The sequence below is a fragment of the Trichomycterus rosablanca genome, chromosome 4 (assembly GCF_030014385.1).
Source record: "Trichomycterus rosablanca isolate fTriRos1 chromosome 4, fTriRos1.hap1, whole genome shotgun sequence".
Classification (NCBI taxonomy): domain Eukaryota; kingdom Metazoa; phylum Chordata; class Actinopteri; order Siluriformes; family Trichomycteridae; genus Trichomycterus; species Trichomycterus rosablanca.
The window spans coordinates 49,392,428-49,412,405 of record NC_085991.1 but is presented as its reverse complement, the minus strand read 5'-3'; the positions used below and the strand labels follow the sequence as shown (position 1 = coordinate 49,412,405).

General features: G+C 45.7%; 1 protein-coding gene across 8 annotated transcripts in view; it reads right to left on the bottom strand.

Moving 5' to 3' along the window:
• The window catches only part of arhgef11 (Rho guanine nucleotide exchange factor (GEF) 11), a 72,476-nt gene that overhangs the window by 19,482 nt on the left and 33,016 nt on the right, over positions 1–19,978 (bottom strand). For 5 of the 8 annotated variants that reach the window (XM_062994439.1, XM_062994445.1, XM_062994446.1 and 2 more), the window contains 18 exons: positions 19,850–19,946; positions 19,621–19,743; positions 17,521–17,544; positions 17,289–17,418; positions 15,725–15,782; positions 14,923–14,952; positions 12,706–12,832; positions 12,407–12,613; positions 12,242–12,289; positions 11,997–12,145; positions 8,142–8,282; positions 7,521–7,597; positions 7,287–7,412; positions 6,007–6,124; positions 3,891–4,069; positions 3,723–3,798; positions 1,946–2,128; positions 601–682 (listed from right to left, as the gene is read on the bottom strand). In XM_062994439.1, the coding sequence (XP_062850509.1) occupies positions 601–682; positions 1,946–2,128; positions 3,723–3,798; positions 3,891–4,069; positions 6,007–6,124; positions 7,287–7,412; positions 7,521–7,597; positions 8,142–8,282; positions 11,997–12,145; positions 12,242–12,289; positions 12,407–12,613; positions 12,706–12,832; positions 14,923–14,952; positions 15,725–15,782; positions 17,289–17,418; positions 17,521–17,544; positions 19,621–19,743; positions 19,850–19,946 (1,975 nt within the window). The remainder of the gene's footprint in view (positions 1–600; positions 683–1,945; positions 2,129–3,722; positions 3,799–3,890; positions 4,070–6,006; positions 6,125–7,286; positions 7,413–7,520; positions 7,598–8,141; positions 8,283–11,996; positions 12,146–12,241; positions 12,290–12,406; positions 12,614–12,705; positions 12,833–14,922; positions 14,953–15,724; positions 15,783–17,288; positions 17,419–17,520; positions 17,545–19,620; positions 19,744–19,849; positions 19,947–19,978) is intronic. The other 3 variants (XM_062994440.1, XM_062994443.1, XM_062994444.1) reach the window with 3 other exon arrangements.

Sequence of the window (19,978 nt, the reverse complement as noted above, 5' to 3'; positions counted from 1 at the left end):
ATTTATTCGTCTTTAAAATGTTTTATTTTATTTATCTCACTGACACTTGTGAACAGAGGACTCAGTTTTCCGCGTCTTTCTTGTTTCTTATTCCGCTTCAATCGCCTACGCAGCTCCAGTTGCATTATGGGATACATTAGCGGACCGCAAGTGTGCATCGCTTGCATACTCAAACATGGCTGCCCAACAAGTAGGTCGTCCGGGTACTTCTCGCGTACCTCTTTGTGTATACTGTGTATTCGGACATACTAACCGCTCCCGCGTACTCATTTCGCGTACTTTTGAGTATGGAAGTATGCGATTCCGGACGCAGCTCAGGTCTCATTAGCGGCGCTTTGAGAAGGTCAGCGGCAATATGGGTGAAAGTTCATCAGACTGGTAAAAACCGAGCATCAAAGCAGTGGCAGGGTAAGTGGCACAAAGTCACTAAAATCTGGCAACCTAGACGACAGGCAGGATAGTGAAGGCTAGAAACACCCAGAGGAATCACCAGCAGTAATCAGTAATCAGGGCACCATGAGGTGTAAAACCCCCCTCAGTGATGATGTTGTTGTGAGGTGTTCCCAAAATGATCCAGTATTAATAAGTAAATGTACTCACGTGTTGATCTCTGAGGAAGTTCCAGCCACCAGCTCGTATATCTGTCTCTCTGAGGTACTGATCACATACAGCGCCTTGTTATCTGAGTGTGAATAAATAAAGAAAGAAATAAATAAAGAGAAATAAAACTATTACAACACATTGATAAGCAATGGAACTACCCGGACGAGGTCACGTCAAGTGTTGTTAGACCAATTTCTCCCAAAAACGTGAGGACTGTTTTCATTTTGGCTTAATTAAAGATCTTTCTCATAGTCTTTGGTTTTGCACTAGACTAGACTGTCACTGCTGAACGTATTTAACACATTTAGTTAGTACACGTTTGACTGAACAGTTATATAGCAGGTATCACAGAGCGGAGGAGCTTCCCCTGTGAATTCACTGTGATTTGGTTGCAGGCACAAGCCGAAGGCGATAACACACGACCCAAGTGCCCTATTGTTCTATGAAGAAATAAAATAATAAAAGAAGCCCTGAATTCATTTAAAATACGCTTGAATGCGTGGAAACACGCCGCGCCCCCAGTGTTTGATAGATGTTGGTTCAGGAACTTCTAAATTGTGTAAAGCTTGAGAAGCTAAGATTTTCCTTGAAAGGTTTTTTATAAAACGTGGGGTCCCATCCTCATTTTTATTGAAGAAAAAAGTCGACAAATTAGTTCCTGACATGTAATGAATAGGGGGTCTGGATAAAGAATAGAGAGGGTTTTTATTTATTTATTTTTATTATTATTTTAAATTTTTTTTTTAAATTTTTTATTTATTTTTTACTATTTATCTACTTATTTCATTACACTGCTCAATGTGACCATGCATAATTCCAGGCCAGGCTGGGGGAAAGGGGGGGGGGGGTGGTAGGTAAAGAAGAGGGGGTTAAAGGGGAAGGAGATAAATGGGAAGGGGTGGGCAGATTACAGTATCAAAAGTGCAATTACAATTGCTTTTTCGTCCCTAGATCTTTCTTCATAGACCTTTTTTTTAACTGTTGTATCACCCTATGAACTTAATAAAAAGATAAAAACTAAATTAAAATACGCTTTAACACTAACAGTAACCTTCCGCCAAAAGTAGTTCCACAATAAATGATTTGCTGCTAGGTAACGGTGATAATTCCCTACCCGCCATAACACAGTCGGCTACAAAACTCACCTGGTTCATGCAGAACACGAGCAAGTATCATTAGTTTGAAATACAAAGTGCGAATGTGCAAAAAAAGAAAAAGAAAACAGGCCGCTCAGGTGGTGCAGCGGTAAAAACACGCTAGTACACCAGAGCTGGGATTTCGAACAGGTCGTTTAGACAGCAGTAGCTCGGGGGTTAAGGTTAGAAGAGCAGGAAACACAAACCTCTGGCTACAGGTCTGACGAGAGAGGAGTCCAGACGAACCACGGGACAAAACGGCGTCTTCTGATCCGTATTCCCGCCCCCGACCACGCCCAGAGAGCGTGACGGACAGCGCAGGATCCAGCGGTCGTCAGGCCCCCTCTGGAGGAGCACCAACAGGTCCGACAGCAGCAGGGCCTGAATCTCTGCAAGACCAAAATGAGACTAGAGATATTAAAAACGATACGTAATGGAAAGGTTAAACTTTATGTTTAGAGACATGAGTAGCTCAGGGGTTAAAGTACAAGACTAGTGATCAGAAGGTTGCAGGTTCAAGCCCCACATCTGCCACTGCTGGGCCCATGAGTAAGGCCCTTAACCTTCAATTGATTGTATTGTATATGGTCACAATTGTAAGTCGCTAAATGTAAATGTCATTTTCTTTTGTTAGGCAGTTGTAGCCTAGAGGTTAAGGTACTGGACTAGTAATCAAAAGGTCGCTGGTTCAAGCCCTGCCACTGCCAGGATGCCCTTGAGCAAGGCCTAAATTGCTTGACAAAATGCTGTCATAGTACTGTAAGTCACTTGGAAAGTACAGAGATGAGCAAGATGTTATAAGCAATATAAGAAACAACAGTTACCACAGAACGGTTGGTTCCAGTGGCTTACACCCAAGCCTCAGAGGAAAAGCTGAAGCTGTAACGTGACTACAGCAGTGTAGAGGGAGGCCCACAGTTCTGTTCCTTGTTCTACGTTCTTTGTTCTACGGCTAGTACACACAATCATGCCAATAAATTCTCCAATTCAGGCAACTGTAATCTTAGTCTTCTTTGATTATCTGACCTTATTTTATCACGACTGTATGATAAAGTATTTGAACCTCTTTTCTCACCACGTTCTAGACTTATGCTGTAAAGCAGAGGTCCCCAACCACCGGGCCACAGACTGGTACCGGTCCGTGGGCTATTTATTTCCGGGCCGCACAGAAAGAATGAATAATTAGAGATGGCTAAAAAAAAGCTGTTTTCACTGCTTCTATTTCGGGTGTTGTTGTCTTATTGTCACTCCTAGCAGCGTCTCGTTGCAGTGGAAAAAGCTCATTTTACATCGTTTGTGAGCGATATTATTAAATGCTCCCTTCCCCTGCCGGTCCGTGAAATTATATCTTATAAGAAACCGGTCCGTGGTGCAAATGTGCTTCTCTGAAAATCAGATCAAAAGCCATTCAACACGCCAGCACGCCAACTCGTCGGTTCGAATCTCAGCTCCGCCATACGGCTGGGCTGGGCGGCTACATGAACGACGATTGACTGTTGTTCATCCAGGGAGGGGGCCGGATAGGGACCTCATGAACTGGTGCAGTTACGACCTCTGCTGGCTGATTGATGACGGCGTCTGCACGGAGTCGATGAAAAATGCGATGATCAGGGTGTGGCTCTCCGTACACAAGGCTGATCCGCACATGAACTCGCCTCGCGCAGGTGAAAAGATGCAGTCGGTGCTACTGCACACGTGTCGGAGGGGGCGTGTCAGTTCGCTCTCCTCAAATCGGGGTGGGGGTCAGCACCAGTAGAGAGAAAGCGTAACGCAATTGGGTAAAAATTGGACGCGCTAAAGATCAGAAGAAAAGGGGAAAGTGCATAAAAAACCCCTTCAAGAGAACATGCACCCAGGACTGAAACGATCCTGGTCAGTGTTGCAGTGGGTTCGATTTCACTGGTTGTCTGTGACCGTCTGAGATGTTCAGCTGCATCTCCTGTGAGACGTGCTGAGGGTTGGCGAGCTGCAGTGAGATCTTACCTATAGTCTTATCTTTACCGGCCTTCCAGGTGAGAGGCCCCTCATGGATCATCCTCTTGGTGGTCAGATCCAGGTTCTACAGACGATCATAAAGACAAACACACGACTCGTTTAGATTCAGGAGCCGATTGTATAGAAATGAAAGTAAGGTATTTATATCAGGCGTACCTTGAACTGTGCTGCGATGGGATTGGCCTGCCTCTCCAGAGCCGACAGGTCCAGCCTGCGTTGGTACTGGCTGAGCCGTTGCCGGTGTTCCGTCTCTCTGACCACCTCGTTGACGGTCTGTAGGATCCCGCGGCAGCACGTCTGCGCCCTCAGCAGTGGCTGCAGGTCGGGAGAGCCGCCTGAAAGGAGAAACGTTACGGTTAGGCTGCAATCACACGGGATTCTTGGCACATCCAGATGTTTTTGGAAGATTTGCATGTTCTGTTCTGTTTAATTAGTTGTCACATTCACCGAAGAGCCAAAATACTTGGACCACCCACCTAACGTGACATTTGAGGTCCGGTGGTATCGGGTACACCGGATCATTCGACAGCGCATCCCAGTGCGACCCACATTTTGTCCATGATTTTTACCGTGACCCAGGCATTTGTCAAACATCAGATTCATAAAAACTGAATATACTTAACTAATGAACATGAAACCACTGTGGTTTACAAGGTGTAACATAAATCCTCCACAAGGGGGCGTTCGTGTACAAGTTCGTCTTTCAAGTGCCTGTTAAAATTCAAGGGTTTGAAAAACAAAAACCCTGCTGTCGACGTCACACGGAGCTTCGCTCGGCTCTCCGTGAGCGATATGGCTCAGTGTGAGAATCCAGCACTGGCGGGTGAATGGAAGCGGCCACGAGGTAGGGAAGGGGGGGGCGTGGGGTGATCAGAACGGGGGTAGATACTGGTCGCACAAGATGTCAAACACAGTCATGGAACAATTTTGTATCTCCAATTCACCTCACTTGCACGTCTTTGAACTGTGGGAGGAAACCGGAGCTCCCAGAGGAAACCCACACAGGACCACTCTACCTGGGAACCGAACCCAGGACCTTCTCGCTGTGAGGCGACAGTGCTACCCGATCGAGGTTGTGCAATTGGTAGTGGATTTTGTTCCAAACGTTAGTGACCTACAATGCTTACAATGCAAGCAAAGGGCCTTGCTCAGGGGCCCAACAGTTGCAACTTGGCAATGTTGGGGCTTGAACCACTCCATGAAGTCACGCTGACTTATATAAATTCCCACACGTTTAAAGTGTGTTTGTTTGTTTATTAGGATTTTAATGTCATGTTTTACTCATTACCCGCCGAGGTTAAGGATTAAAGTCGAGACTGCCGTGACAACGATGCTGCTCCTGCCGGATGTGACGGGTCTGGAGTAATTGCACCAAGAATGACAAGAAATCACTACAGACTTTATTGAAGACTAGAGCGAATAACAACTCTATTATTATTTATCTATTTATTACCAGTTGTAACTTTTAGATCATTTAATTCTGTGTTCGTATGCTCTGTGTAAATCGTGCATTTATTTAAAGTATCCTCCAGACCACCCAAGAAGGATGGGCCCTGCTGAGTCTGGTTCCTCTCAAGGTTTCTTCCTGTAATTTTCAGGGAGTTTTTCCTTGCCACAGTCGCCCTCGGCTTGCTCAACAGGGGTTTTTTTGTATCTGTTGGTCCTGGATTTTGTAAAGTTGCTTTGAGACGATGTCTATTGTAAAAAGCGCTATATAAATAAAGTTGACTTGACTTATTACACAAGGTTCATCAGTTCATGAGGTTATATCGAACAAAGTCATGGACAATTTAGTGTCTCCAGTTCACCTCACTTGCACGTCTTTGGACTGTGGGAAGAAACCGCAGCACCCGGAGGAAACCCACGGAACATGCAAACTCCGCACAGAAAGTACCTGGACCGCCCCCACCTGAGGATCGAACCCAGGAGGACCTTCTTGCTATGAGGCGAAAGCGCTACCCACTTAGCCACCGTGCCGCCCCGTCCAAGGTTGTAGACGCTGGAAAGATCATTTGCATTTACTTTGCTCGCCAACCCCGTCCAGGCTGGTTGCTGATAAGCTAAGGTCATTTGGTGCATATAAAGTGTATTTACACCATGGAACCCAGCTTCATGTTCAGTAGAATAATAATAGTGTGCGAGTGAAGTTGTGCAGGTAGTGCTTGGCGACGCAAATTTGCAGCTTGAATGCTTGAATATATATGTTAACGCAACATGCATTAAAAACACATTCAGCGTGACGCGGGTGTGCAGGAGTGTTCAGGTTCTGTACCTTCTGTGTATTTGATGATGTTATCCAGCAGCAGAGGATACTTGGTGAGTCTCTGCATCTCGGACACCAGCAGGTCCTTCAGCTGTAGTCGGCGGCAGTGCGGACTGGCCTCACACTCCTGATAGTGCACAACACAATCACATAAACACTGGTGAGCACCACACATACACACACACACTCCAGAATACTCTGTTCTGATTCATTATACAAACTCTACTGCACCAATATGCCTCATTTAACTGATTTGTCTCTGTCCTCTGCAAACACTAGATGGCCAAAAGTATTTGGACGTCGGACCATGAGCTTGTTGAACATCCCAATGACCTCTATGTGATCTCTGTTCTGAGAAGGCTTCTCATAAGATGTTAAAGCACGTCTGTGAGGATTTGTGCCCGCTCAGTCAAAAGACTATTTGGGCGGCACGGTGGGTGGCACTGCCGCCTCACAGCAAAAGAAGGTCCTGGTTTCGATCCCCAGGTGGGGCTGTCCGGGTTTCCTCCCACAGTCCAAAAACATGCAGTCAGGCTAATTGGAGACACTGAATCGTCCTGTAGCTACCAGCCGCTAGGATGCATAAACCAGTGCACTGTAGTGCCGGTCCCAAGCCTGGATAAATAGGGAGGGTCGTGTCAGGAAGGGCGTCCGGCGTAAAAACTGTGCCAAATCAATACAGTAATCCCTCCTCGGTGTTTTTCTATATTTTAAGCCCTTATAAACCCTCCCACACTCTTATAAACATTACCCGCACAATCCCGGAATCTAACGCTTCTCTCCTTCGCTGAGCCAATCAGCACCCGGGATGCTTAACCGCGTGCTCTGATTGGGTAGCTTCTCAGCCATCCGCCAATAGCGTCCCGTGTATGAAATCAACAGGGCAAACCAACTGAGGAAGCGTGCACCAGAAATAAAGACTCCTTGTCCGCAGAAATCCGCGAACCAGCGAAAAATCCGCGATCTGTATACAGACACGCTTGCATATAAAATCCGCGATAGAGTGAAGCCGCGAAAGTCGAAGCGCGATATAGCGAGGGATTGCTGTAATGCGGATCACCATCCGCCGGCGACTCCTAACGGGAGCAGCCGAGGAAACAGAGTCAAAATCTAAGTTGATGTTTCAGTTCATTCTGGGGTTTATAGAGTTTGCTTTGTGTACAGGGGCGCAGTCATGCTGGAACAATACAGGTCCTTCCCTAAACCATTGGTGCAAATTCGGAAGCATATCATGTCATTTAAATAAGTAATCAAGTAAACGCTCCTGAGGCCACATGACGTCACGTTACCTGTATGAGGTGAGCGAAGCGCGGGTCCTTGCGCTGTTTGCTCTTGATGAGCTCCAGTGCCTGACTCTGCTGACTGCACAGGTGAGAGACCTGCTCCTGAAACTCCGCCCCCGCTGCATCCTCAAACTAACACACGGACACACACACACACACCAAGTACAACATGCATGTTGAAAGCTGGACTAAACCATTACATTTGGAAAGAGAGGAGGGTAAATAAAGAGCAGTGCTCACTCTAGCCAGCATGGTGTCTCCAATTCCTTGAACAATAGGAGATTCTCGCAGCTTCTTCATGGACTCACACAGGCTCGCTGTAAAACACATCCAACACTGCGTGAATGAATGATTCCTTCTGGGCTGCTCTGGTCAGGCTACACCACAGCGAATCAACTGTCCGCACATTAAGACTTGTTTTGACACCGGATGCTCTTCCTGATGCAGCCCTCCTATCTATACGGGCTTGGACATGTGTCCCCCTAATGGCTGGGTCCACCATGCACCCCTTCATATTGTATTTGTGAGCCCAGCCTGGGATTCTTACTCCCAAACCTCCCGGGCACTGCTGTTACCTTTGTGCTACCCAAGCGCACGACACTAATATCATCAAGTCTGACCAACATAAAAAGGAAGGTAGATAGATAATAAGGGAGGTATAATAAGAGAGGTAGGTAAACAGGCTGGTAGGTAATAAGGGAGGTAGGTAATGAGAAAGGTAGATAGGTAAGTAGATAATAAGGGAGGTATAATAAGAGAGGTAAGTAAAAAGGCTGGTAGGTAATGAGGGCTTTGTCACACACACACACACACACACACACACACACACACACACACACACACACACACACACACACTGACCGTGGAGCTCGTAGACCTGGTGCAGGTTAGGGAAAATACAGGCGAGTTCCTCCGAGGTTAAAACGCTCCTCATTTTCTGGAAGAAGACCTGATCCAAAACCCGCAGAGTCCGGAGGTGAGAGGCTTCAGTCGTGAATAACTCTGAGGAAAGACACGAGACGCATGATTTACACACGTTAGTGACCTGCGCTGCTTTTTAGTTATTGAATGATTGGAACACAAACTTTTAAAATATTAACAACATCTGAGGGCAAGTGTGTATGCTTGCCTATATAAATAGGGTGAGTGTAAATCACTCTGGATAAAAGTCATTTAATGCTCTGAAAGTAAAATATAAATGTGATATCACAAAGTTAGGAGCCCTACAATAAAAAAAATGGTCCAGTTAACTGCTGAGCACCTATGGTCATTACAAAAGTACATGGAACAGTGGTCGCCTTGCCATGGTTGAAAAAAAAAAAAAAAAAAAACCCTTTAACCTACCTCCCTCCTCTCTTATTACATACCCCCCCCCTTAATACCTACCTACCCACCTTCCTTATTACCTACCTCCCTCCTCCCTTATTACCTACCTCCCTCCCTTATTACCTACCTCCCTCCCTTATTACCTACCTTCACCCCTTATTACCTACCTCCCTCCCTTATTACCTACCTCCCTCCCTTATTACCTACCTTCACCCCTTATTACCTACCTCCCTCCCTTATTACCTACCTCCCTCCTCTCTTATTACATACCCCCCCCCTTAATACCTACCTACCCACCTTCCTTATTACCTACCTCCCTCCTCCCTTATTACCTACCTCCCTCCCTTATTACCTACCTCCCTCCCTTATTACCTACCTTCACCCCTTATTACCTACCTTCCTCCCTTATTACCTACCTTCACCCCTTATTACCTACCTTCACCCCTTATTACCTACCTCCCTCCCTTATTACCTACCTCCCTCCCTTATTACCTACCTTCACCCCTTATTACCTACCTCCCTCCCTTATTACCTACCTCCCTCCCTTATTACCTACCTCCCTCCCTTATTACCTACCTTCACCCCTTATTACCTACCTCCCTCCCTTATTACCTACCTCCCTCCCTTATTACCTACCTCCCTCCCTTATTACCTACCTTCACCCCTTATTACCTACCTCCCTCCCTTATTACCTACCTCCCTCCTCTCTTATTACATACCCCCCCCTTAATACCTACCTACCCACCTTCCTTATTACCTACCTCCCTCCTCCCTTATTACCTACCTCCCTCCCTTATTACCTACCTCCCTCCCTTATTACCTACCTTCACCCCTTATTACCTACCTTCACCCCTTATTACCTACCTCCCTCCCTTATTACCTACCTCCCTCCCTTATTACCTACCTTCACCCCTTATTACCTACCTCCCTCCCTTATTACCTACCTCCCTCCCTTATTACCTACCTCCCTCCCTTATTACCTACCTTCACCCCTTATTACCTACCTCCCTCCCTTATTACCTACCTCCCTCCCTTATTACCTACCTCCCTCCCTTATTACCTACCTTCACCCCTTATTACCTACCTCCCTCCCTTATTACCTACCTCCCTCCCTTATTACCTCCCTCCTCCCTTATTACCTACCTCCCTCCCTTATTACCTACCTTCACCCCTTATTACCTACCTCCCTCCCTTATTACCTACCTCCCTCCCTTATTACCTACCTCCCTCCCTTATTACCTACCTTCACCCCTTATTACCTACCTCCCTCCCTTATTACCTACCTCCCTCCCTTATTACCTACCTTCACCCCTTATTACCTACCTCCCTCCCTTATTACCTACCTCCCTCCCTTATTACCTACCTTCACCCCTTATTACCTACCTCCCTCCCTTATTACCTACCTCCCTCCCTTATTACCTACCTCCCTCCCTTATTACCTCCCTCCTCCCTTATTACCTACCTCCCTCCCTTATTACCTACCTCCCTCCCTTATTACCTACCTTCACCCCTTATTACCTACCTCCCTCCCTTATTACCTACCTCCCTCCCTTATTACCTACCTTCACCCCTTATTACCTACCTCCCTCCCTTATTACCTCCCTCCTCCCTTATTACCTACCTCCCTCCCTTATTACCTACCTTCACCCCTTATTACCTACCTTCACCCCTTATTACCTACCTCCCTCCCTTATTACCTCCCTCCTCCCTTATTACCTACCTCCCTCCCTTATTACCTACCTCCCTCCCTTATTACCTACCTTCACCCCTTATTACCTACCTCCCTCATTACCTACCTCCCTCCCTTATTACCTACCTCCCTCCCTTATTACCTACCTCCCTCCCTTATTACCTACCTTCACCCCTTATTACCTACCTCCCTCCCTTATTACCTACCTCCCTCCCTTATTACCTACCTCCCTCCCTTATTACCTACCTCCCTCCCTTATTACCTACCTTCACCCCTTATTACCTACCTTCACCCCTTATTACCTACCTCCCTCCCTTATTACCTACCTTCACCCCTTATTACCTACCTCCCTCCCTTATTACCTACCTTCACCCCTTATTACCTACCTCCCTCCCTTATTACCTACCTCCCTCCCTTATTACCTACCTTCACCCCTTATTACTTACCTACCTATCCCTTATTACCTACCTCCCTCCCTTATTACCTACCTACCTACCCCTTATTACCTACCTTCACCCCTTATTACTTACCTACCTACCCCCTTATTACCTACCTACCTACCCCTTATTACCTACCTCCCTCCCTTATTACCTACCTCCCTCCCTTATTACCTACCTACCTACCCCTTATTACTTACCTACCTACCCCTTATTACCTACCTTCACCCCTTATTACTTACCTACCTACCCCCTTATTACCTACCTCCCCCCCCTTATTCCTTACCTACCTACCCACCTTCCTTATTACCTACCTACCTCCCTCCCTTATTACTTACCTACCCACCTTCCTTATTACCTACCTCCCTCCCTTATTACCTACCTCCCCCCCCTTATTACTTACCTACCTACCCACCTTCCTTATTACCTACCTCCCTCCCTTATTACTTACCTACCCACCTTCCTTATTACCTACCTCCCTCCCTTATTACTTACCTACCTACCCCCTTATTACCTACCTCCCTCCCTTATTACCTACCTCACTTATTACCTACCTCCCTCCCTTATTACCTACCTACCTCACTTATTACTTACCTACCTCCCTTATTACCTACCTACCTATCCCCTTATTACCTGCCTTCACCCCTTATTACTTACCTACCTACCCCCTTATTACCTCCCTCCCTCCCTTATTACCTACCTACCCCCCTTATTACTTACCTACCTACCCCCTTATTACCTACCTACCTACCCCTTATTACCTACCTCCCTCATTACCTACCTCCCTCCCTTATTACCTACCTACCTACCCCCTTATTACCTACCTTCACCCCTTATTACTTACCTACCTACCCCCTTATTACCTACCTCCCTCCCTTATTACTTACCTACCTACCTACCTACCCCCTTATTACCTACACCTACCCCTTATTACCTACCTCCCTCCCTTATTACCTACCTCCCCCCTTATTACCTACCTACCTCCCCCCCTTATTACTTACCTACCTACCCCCTTATTACCTACCTACCTACCTTATTATTTACCTCTGTTATTATCTACCTCCCTCATTTCCTAACTACTTTATTACCTCCCTTTCTCATTACCTACCTCCCTTATTACCTACCTACCTTATTATCTACCTCCCTTATTACCTGCCTGTCTTTTTACCTACCTACTTTTATTACCTCCCTCCCTCACTACCTACCTCCCTTATTACCTACCTCCCTCCCACTAAACTAAACCCTCTTGCACTTCTATTTTACCGTATATGACAGCCTGCCGGTCGATCTCTCGTGAGCTGAGTGAGGCGAGTACGTGTGGCTCCACTGTTTCCTGCCAGTTCTGAGAGTCGATGATATCTTCTTCTAAAGGAGGAGCATCCGGCAGCAGAGCCAGCGGTGTGTCCACACTCCTGCAGAGAAACAGCAGGGGAGGAAGAAGATGAATAAAATACACAGACAGCGAAACAACCCAAACAGGAATTTTACTGGACGTGTAATCCTCGTACCTGCGCCTGGAGCGGGGTGTGTACGGTGGGGTGGGATTCTCCAGCGACCTGAGAAGACAGAATTAATGGTAGATGGTTACGTCGCAGTACAATCTGTCAAATGTTTAGCTGTTGATGTGAGTGTACGTGAGGGTTAAAGTGCAGTAGGTGTATTTGTTTTATCACCTGGCCGAGCTGCTGGAGGCCGAGGAGGAGGCGCTGTGATGTAAAGGTCGTAGCCCCGGCCCCTCGCGGTCGTCACAGTCTTCCATATCGACGTCACTGCGGGACCGGGGAACCGTCTCCGCTCCCGTCAGGACTCCACGCCGACGTCCCTCCCCCTGAGCCTTCAGAGACTCGCTGCGAGCCAAACAACGCACGGACACTGTAGGACTGAAACAAGGAGACGGAGTTAGAATGGAATCTCACAGTGAAGCCTGGCAGGAGAACACTGAGCCCTGAAAACGTCACCCCAAAACACACACCTGTCCATGCTTTCATCCCCGAGACTGCCAGTCGAAAGTCTCTGCCCCCCGTTCTCTCCTTCTTCATCCACTGAGTCTGTGTGGTTCTCAAAATGCTGAATGATGTTCCGCACGTTACCTGCACGCACTACAGCAGAGATTCAAAGTGAAGAACGTGCAAAAGCAAAGACCAAAAACAAGAAGATCAAACAGATATATAATATATATCGTTAAATATATAGTTTAGGAAAGTTATTGAGAGCAGCTCTTACAATTATCACTGAATACAATTTGAGCAATTGAGAGTTAAGGTCTTTGCTCAAAGGCACAACAGTGGCAACTTGGTGACGGTGGGCTTTAACTGGCAACCTTAAGTTTACTAGTCCAGTACCTTAACCACTGAACTACCACAACTCACTGCTCTTTCGTTTCATTCTAGTGCACTGCTACACATACGCAGCTCATATAAGCTCTACTTAATGACGTACACAGACTAGGCATAACATTATGACCACTGACACGTAACGTGAATAACACTGATTATCTCCATCACGGCACCTGTTAGTGGGGGGGGGGGGGGGGGGGGTGTATCAGGCAGCAAGTGAACATTTTATCCTCAAAGTTGATGTTAGAAGCAGAAAATGGACGAGCGTGAGGATCTGAGCGAGTTTGACGAGGGCCAAAGTGTGATGGCTAGACGACTGGGTCAGAGCATCTCCAAAACTGCAGTTCTTGTGGGGTGTGTCCCCGTCTGCAGTGGTGAGTATCTATCAAAAGTGGTCCAAGGAAGGAACAGTGGTAAACCGGCGACAGGGTCATGAGCGGCCGAGGCGAAGGGAGCGAAGGCCGGCCCGTGTGGTCCGATCTAACAGACGAGCTACTGTGGCTCAAACTGCTGAAGAAGTTCATGCTGGTTCTGATAGAAAGGTGTCAGAATACACCGAGCATCACAGTTGCAGGGGGACCAACACAATAATAGGAAGGTGGTCATAATGTTATGCCTGATCGGTGTATAAAAGTATATACGACCGCTGGGTGGCAGAAAGCAGTGCTAGTAGCACTTCAGAAGTAAGTACCATGTCAAAACTGGAAAAGCTATAATTTAATTGGTCAGACTCTGATCCACTGAACAGCTCTGGAATGGACAGGAAACGTTTCCTGACCAGCGTCAGTGCCCAGCCATACAAATGCTGTTATGATTGAATGGTCACAAATTTCCACAGACATACTTCAAAGTCTTGTGAGATGCCAGTTGTTCTAGCTGGATGGATCACATAGAGGTCACTCTATTTTAATACCATTTGTTTATGAAATTGGATGTCCAACAAGCTCAAGGTCAGGTGTCCAAATACTTTTGATCATATAGTACAATAATAAAGAGACCAACAGTCAGGACCAGATTCCTCACGTGTCAACATACAAATCAGATTCAGAAAACCCAATTTTTTACCCAATTGTGTTACGCTTCCTCTCTACTGGTGCTGACCCCCGCCCCGATTGAGGAGAGCAAGACTGTCACACGCCCCCCTCCGATACGTGTGCAGTAGCCGACTGCATCTTTTCACCTGCACAAGGCGAGATCAGCCTTGTGTACAGAGCGCCACACCCCGGTTGCATTATTTCTCGACTCTGTGCAGACGCCATCAGTCAGCCAGCAGAGGTCGTAACTGCACCAGGTTATGAGGTCCCTATCCGGCTCCCTCGCAGGATGAACAACAGCCAAACGTTGTTCATGTGGCCGCTCAGCCCAGCCGGATGGCAGAGCTTAGATTCGATACGATGTGTTCGAAATCCCAGCTCTGGTGTGCTAGCGTGTTTTTCAGCTGCACCGATGAAACTGATGTAAAGCCGTAGCCTAGTGGTTAAGATACTGGACTAGTAACCAGAAGGTCGCTGGTTCAAGCCCCACCACTGCCAGGTTGCTGCTGTTGGGCCCTTGAGCAAGACCCTTAACCCACAATTGCTCAGACTGTATCCTGTAACAGTACTGTTAAGTCGTTCTGGATAAAAGCGTCTGCTAAATGCCGAAAACGTAAATGTAAATGTGAAGTGTTCAAAGATTCAACATCTCATTTATACCGTTTTGCTGATTATATGTTTTTTTAATGTAAATCGTTTAATTAAATTCATGAATATATTAGTGTTCTCCAACTTTTGGCCACAACTGTAAAAGAAATAGAAAACGTGAACACAACACAAAGGAAATAGGAGGGAATAATGGAGAGGGGAGGAATGTACCTTCTGTAGGGGATAACGGGACATGGAACGCTGCAAGGAAAAACAAAAACAAACAGGAAGGAAAAAAACAAGGTGGAACAAAAAATTAATGAACTTATAAATGATAAAAAAATGAAATTAAGAAACAGAAGTACAGTGGTACCTCGAGATACGAGCTTTTCGAGATCCGAGCCGAGGCTCGGACAAAATGTCTGCTCTAGATACGAGCCCAGATCCAAGATATGAGCCGGGCTGGAGCTTCGGGGACGCTACCGCTAGTTTGTGCGTCGGCGCAAGGGAGCCGTTTCAAAGGAATTTCCCAACTACTACTACTACTACTACTTCATTTAAAGTGCAGAAATTGCTATTGAAGTTTTGTTTAAAGTGTAAGAAAGGCCTGTTTTAGTTTACCCGTACGTATCTACGCTTCGTACCTTGCCAGTATCCCTTCCTCCCTCCCTCTCTCCTCAGCCGCTCTCCGCTCATCTGTCGCCAAGGTAAGATTACAGTACCGTATTTTATACATTTTTCTCTTATTTATTTTGTTATGTTTTATATGTTTATACATGTGTTTTTCTTAATTAAAAACCTGTATTTTTTCATGATTTACGATATTTTGGGGACTTGTCAGAGGGCTGGAACGGATTAATTCTATTTCCTTTATTTTAAATGGGGAAAATTAGTTCGAGATACGAGCTGCTCTACTTCCGAGCTCGGCTCTAGTATCTAGAGGTACCACTGTAATTAAGAACTGAACTGGGTAAAAAGGTAAAACTATTGCGCCGTCAGATGGAGGATAACGTTTGTGCATGCGTGTGCTTACTGGACTGGGATGCGCTCCGGGGTTTGCCGATGTACTTCAGGAACGGATTTCTCTGCTGCTGCGACAAAAGAGATAAAAATCAGCCAGGCGAGATTTAAAGATAGGCAGTAAAAACGTGAGCGGGCGGTTTTGGGCCTCGACACTGAGGCTCCAGGCATGAAAGAGCTCAGGGCTCAGCCCAAAACTTCCGTCACCACAGCGAGTGGCAGCTACTCAGTAGCTCTGTGTCTCGGTACCTTTATACGGCATCTTTATTTCCTTTTCTTCTCTCATACAGTTTCAGTGTGTATTAAATATGTGTTCTGTGTATCATATGGAAATGGAGTTTACTTTTGTTCAAGCTAGTGGTATAAACTTTGTGTTTGAGAGGGATGACCTACTTTCACAATGGGTCGGTCTGCATAACTCACCCCATCCCAGAAGGACTCCTTAATTTCCTTTGGGATTAATGAAGAATCCATCTACATATCTGTCTTTCTGTCTGTCTTTCTGTCTGTCTATCCATCTATGTCTGTTTTTCTGTCGATCTGTTTATCTATCTTTCTGTTTGTCTGTCTGTCTATCTGCCTGTCTGTCTATTTAGCTGTCTATCTATCTATTCATCTGTCTATTCATCTGTCTATTCATCTGTCTATTCATCTGTCTATCTATCTATTCATCTGTCTATCTATCTGTCTATCTATCTGTCTGTCTGTGTCTCTCTGTCTGTCTATTTATCTGTCTATCTCTGTCTGTCTATCTATCAATCTATCAATCTATCTATCTATCTATCTATCGATCTATCAATCTATCAATCTATCAATCTATCTATCTATCTATCAATCTATCAATCTATCAATCAATCAATCAATCAATCTATCAATCTATCAATCTATCTATCTATCAATCTATCTATCTATCTATCTATCTATCTATCTATCTATCTATCTATCTATCATCTATCTATCAATCTATCAATCTATCAATCAATCAATCAATCAATCAATCAATCAATCTATCTATCTATCTATCTATCTATCTGTCTATCTGTCTATCAATCAATCAATCAATCAATCAATCAATCAATCAATCTATCTATCTATCTGTCTGTGTCTCTCTGTCTGTCTATTTATCTGTCTATCTCTGTCTGTCTATCTATCTATTCATCTGTCTATCTATCTATCTATCTGTTTGTCTGTCTATGTCTCTGTCTGTCTATTCATCTGTCTATCTATCTATCTGTTTGTCTGTCTATGTCTCTGTCTGTCTATTTATCTGTCTATCTATCTGTCTGTCTATATGTCTCTCTGTCTGTCTGTCTGTCTGAAACTGGAAACCTGGCTGTGCTGGACCTTCTGATCACAGCCTTCAGTCCTCTTTTTACACACATTTAGCAAGAATGTATTAAAGTGACTGATTAAAAGACATAAAGGTGTTATAGGTATCATGTCTTGTTGAAAGTAGTATTTGAGTATTTGTTGAAATGTTTAAACACATGACACAGTCAGTGTACAATATACACTATATCATATACAATAATTAGCATGTTAGAAAGAGGCACATGGTAAAAAACAAAACAGTGCACCTTTTTAGACTTGGGGAAGAAAGCGAGCCACTTCTCCTTCTCGGTGCTGAGTCCCGGGAACAGCTTCACGTCCCGCAGCTTGATGCCCGAGTGCCGCAGGTACAGGTGAACAGCCAGTGCTAACGGGGAGCTGAGCAAACACCGACACGACACGGTAAACAAACAACGGTTTACTACACCGGATCACACGCAACAGAGATGAAAGAGAATCACGGTGGGTTCTGCTTCCTACCTTTTCTCCTCCTCGTGCTTCGAGCTGCAAAGAAGAAGAAAAAACAGCAAAGGTTGAATCTCTTACAAGCAACACGCTACACACACACACACACACACGCACGTACACACACACACACAGGATCAAGTACACGTAATGACAACAAATAAATCAGACTTGTTAATACAGTCACACTTCTCATGCAGACGTTAGGTGGCCAGTCTACCCGGTCAGGTCGATCAGCCGAAGCTTCACGTCATGTGACCCTGCGCCGTGTGTGCGTCCGTCGCCGAGGTCGAGCTCGGATGTCTGTTGAACGTCATGTGACTCGTGCTGAGGTGTTGGGCCTTTTACTACGCGTGAACTTTGTATCTTTACACAGTGAGGTTCGCTTTAATTACCGTTCTGCATCCTCCGACACACACAGTGCACCATTTATTCACATGTCAGGGCCGATCGAAAGGAATTTAATGAATTTAAGGGAGTAAAAACGACTTTGACCCTCAAGGGCTTCAGAATCCGTCTGTTCACGATGTAAAACAGTCAAATCTTAAGAGTAACCTGTATATTTCAGAACTATTTGCCCTCTCAAGGCACAACGGCTCGGTGGGTGGCGCTGTCGCCTCACAGCAAGGAGGTCCTGGGTTCGATTCCCATGCGAAGCGGTCCAGGATCTTTCCGTGTGGAGTTTGCATGTTCTCCCCGTGTCTGTGTGGGTTTCCTCCGGGTGCTCCGGTTTCCTCCCACAGTCCAAAGACGTGCAAGTGAGGTGAATTTTAGATACAAAATTGTCCATGACTGTGTTCGATATTAAAACTGGTGTAAGCACCTGTTCTGTCATGAATGTAACCAAAGTGTAAAGCATGACGTTAAAATCCTAATAAATAAATAAATAAATAAATATGTTTGTTTATTAGGATTTAAAAGCACTCTGGTTCCATTCATGACAGGACAGGTAGTGACAGGTCACACATCATTCAGCAGTTCAAGTTTAACACCATCACAGCCGATTTTATATCTTCAATTCACCTGATTTACACGTTTTTGTACTGTGGGAGGAAACCGGAGCTCCTGGAGGAAACCCACACAGACACGGGGAGAACATGCAAACTCCACACAGACAAAACCCAGACTACTTTATCCAGGAATCGATCCCTGGATCTTCTTACTGTGAGGAGACAGTGCTACCCACCGACCCACCGAGTCTAACAATGTGTTTTATATAACCGGTAAAGAACGGACAGCCATAACATTAAAACCACCTCCCTGTTTCTACACTCACTGTCCATTTTATCAGCTCCACTTACCATATAGAAGCACTTTGTAGTTCTACAATTACTGACTGTACTCCATCTGTTTCTCTGCATGCTTTGTTAGCCTCCTTTCATGCTGTTCTTCAATGGTCAGGACCCCCACAGGACCACCACAGAGCAGGTATTATTTAGGTGATGGATCATTCTCAGCACTGCAGTGACACTGACATGGTGCTGGTTTGTTAGTGTGTGTTGTGCTGGTATGAGTGGATCAGACACAGCAGCGCTGCTGGAGTTTTTAAACACCTCACTGTCACTGCTGGACTGAGAATAGTCCACCAACCAAAAATATCCAGCCAACAGCGCACCGTGGGCAGCGTCCTGTGACCACTGATGAAGGTCTAGAAGATGACCGACTCAAACAGCAGCAATAGATGAGCGATCGTCTCTGACTTTACATCTACAAGGTGGACAAACCAGGTAGGAGTGTCTAATAGAGTGGACAGTGAGTGGACACTGTATTTAAAAACTCCAGCAGCGCTGCTGTGTCTGATCCACTCATACCAGCACAACACACACTAACACACCACCACCATGTCAGTGTCACTGCAGTGCTGAGGATGATCCACCACCTAAATAATACCTGCTCTGTGGTGGTCCTGTGGGGGTCCTGACCATTGAAGAACAGCATGAAAGGGGGTAACAAAGAATGCAGAGAAACAGATGGACTACAGTCAGTAATTGTAGAACTACAGAGTGCTTCTATATGGTAAGTGGAGCTGATAAAATGGACAGTGAGTTTTTTAATATTGTAATATCTCCACAGCGCTAAATCCCTGTTAAAAGGTTAAAAACTGTCTGAGCTTACAGCAGTTCCCACAGCGCCGCGACCTGTCTCTCCACCACCAGTCTCTCCTTGGCCGGGTCTCCGTCTAACTGGTGTAGATCGGTCTCCCCGTAAAGTGAGGCCAGTCCCATCAGCTGCTTATTCCTGCGTTACAGCACATTTATACGCTGTTATTCCACATCATGTCTGTTAACATGTGCCAGATTATTGCCTCATTATTGTATAACGAATGTGTCCATGAGAGCAGCACCTGTAGTCCTGGATTTGATCCTGTATATCTGGAAGCACCTGCTGCTGGAGCTCAGACAGTGGACCCCTGATATCCTCCTGAGCATGAAGACGACTCTCTGGATACAAACACAAGCACCGTTCAGTAACG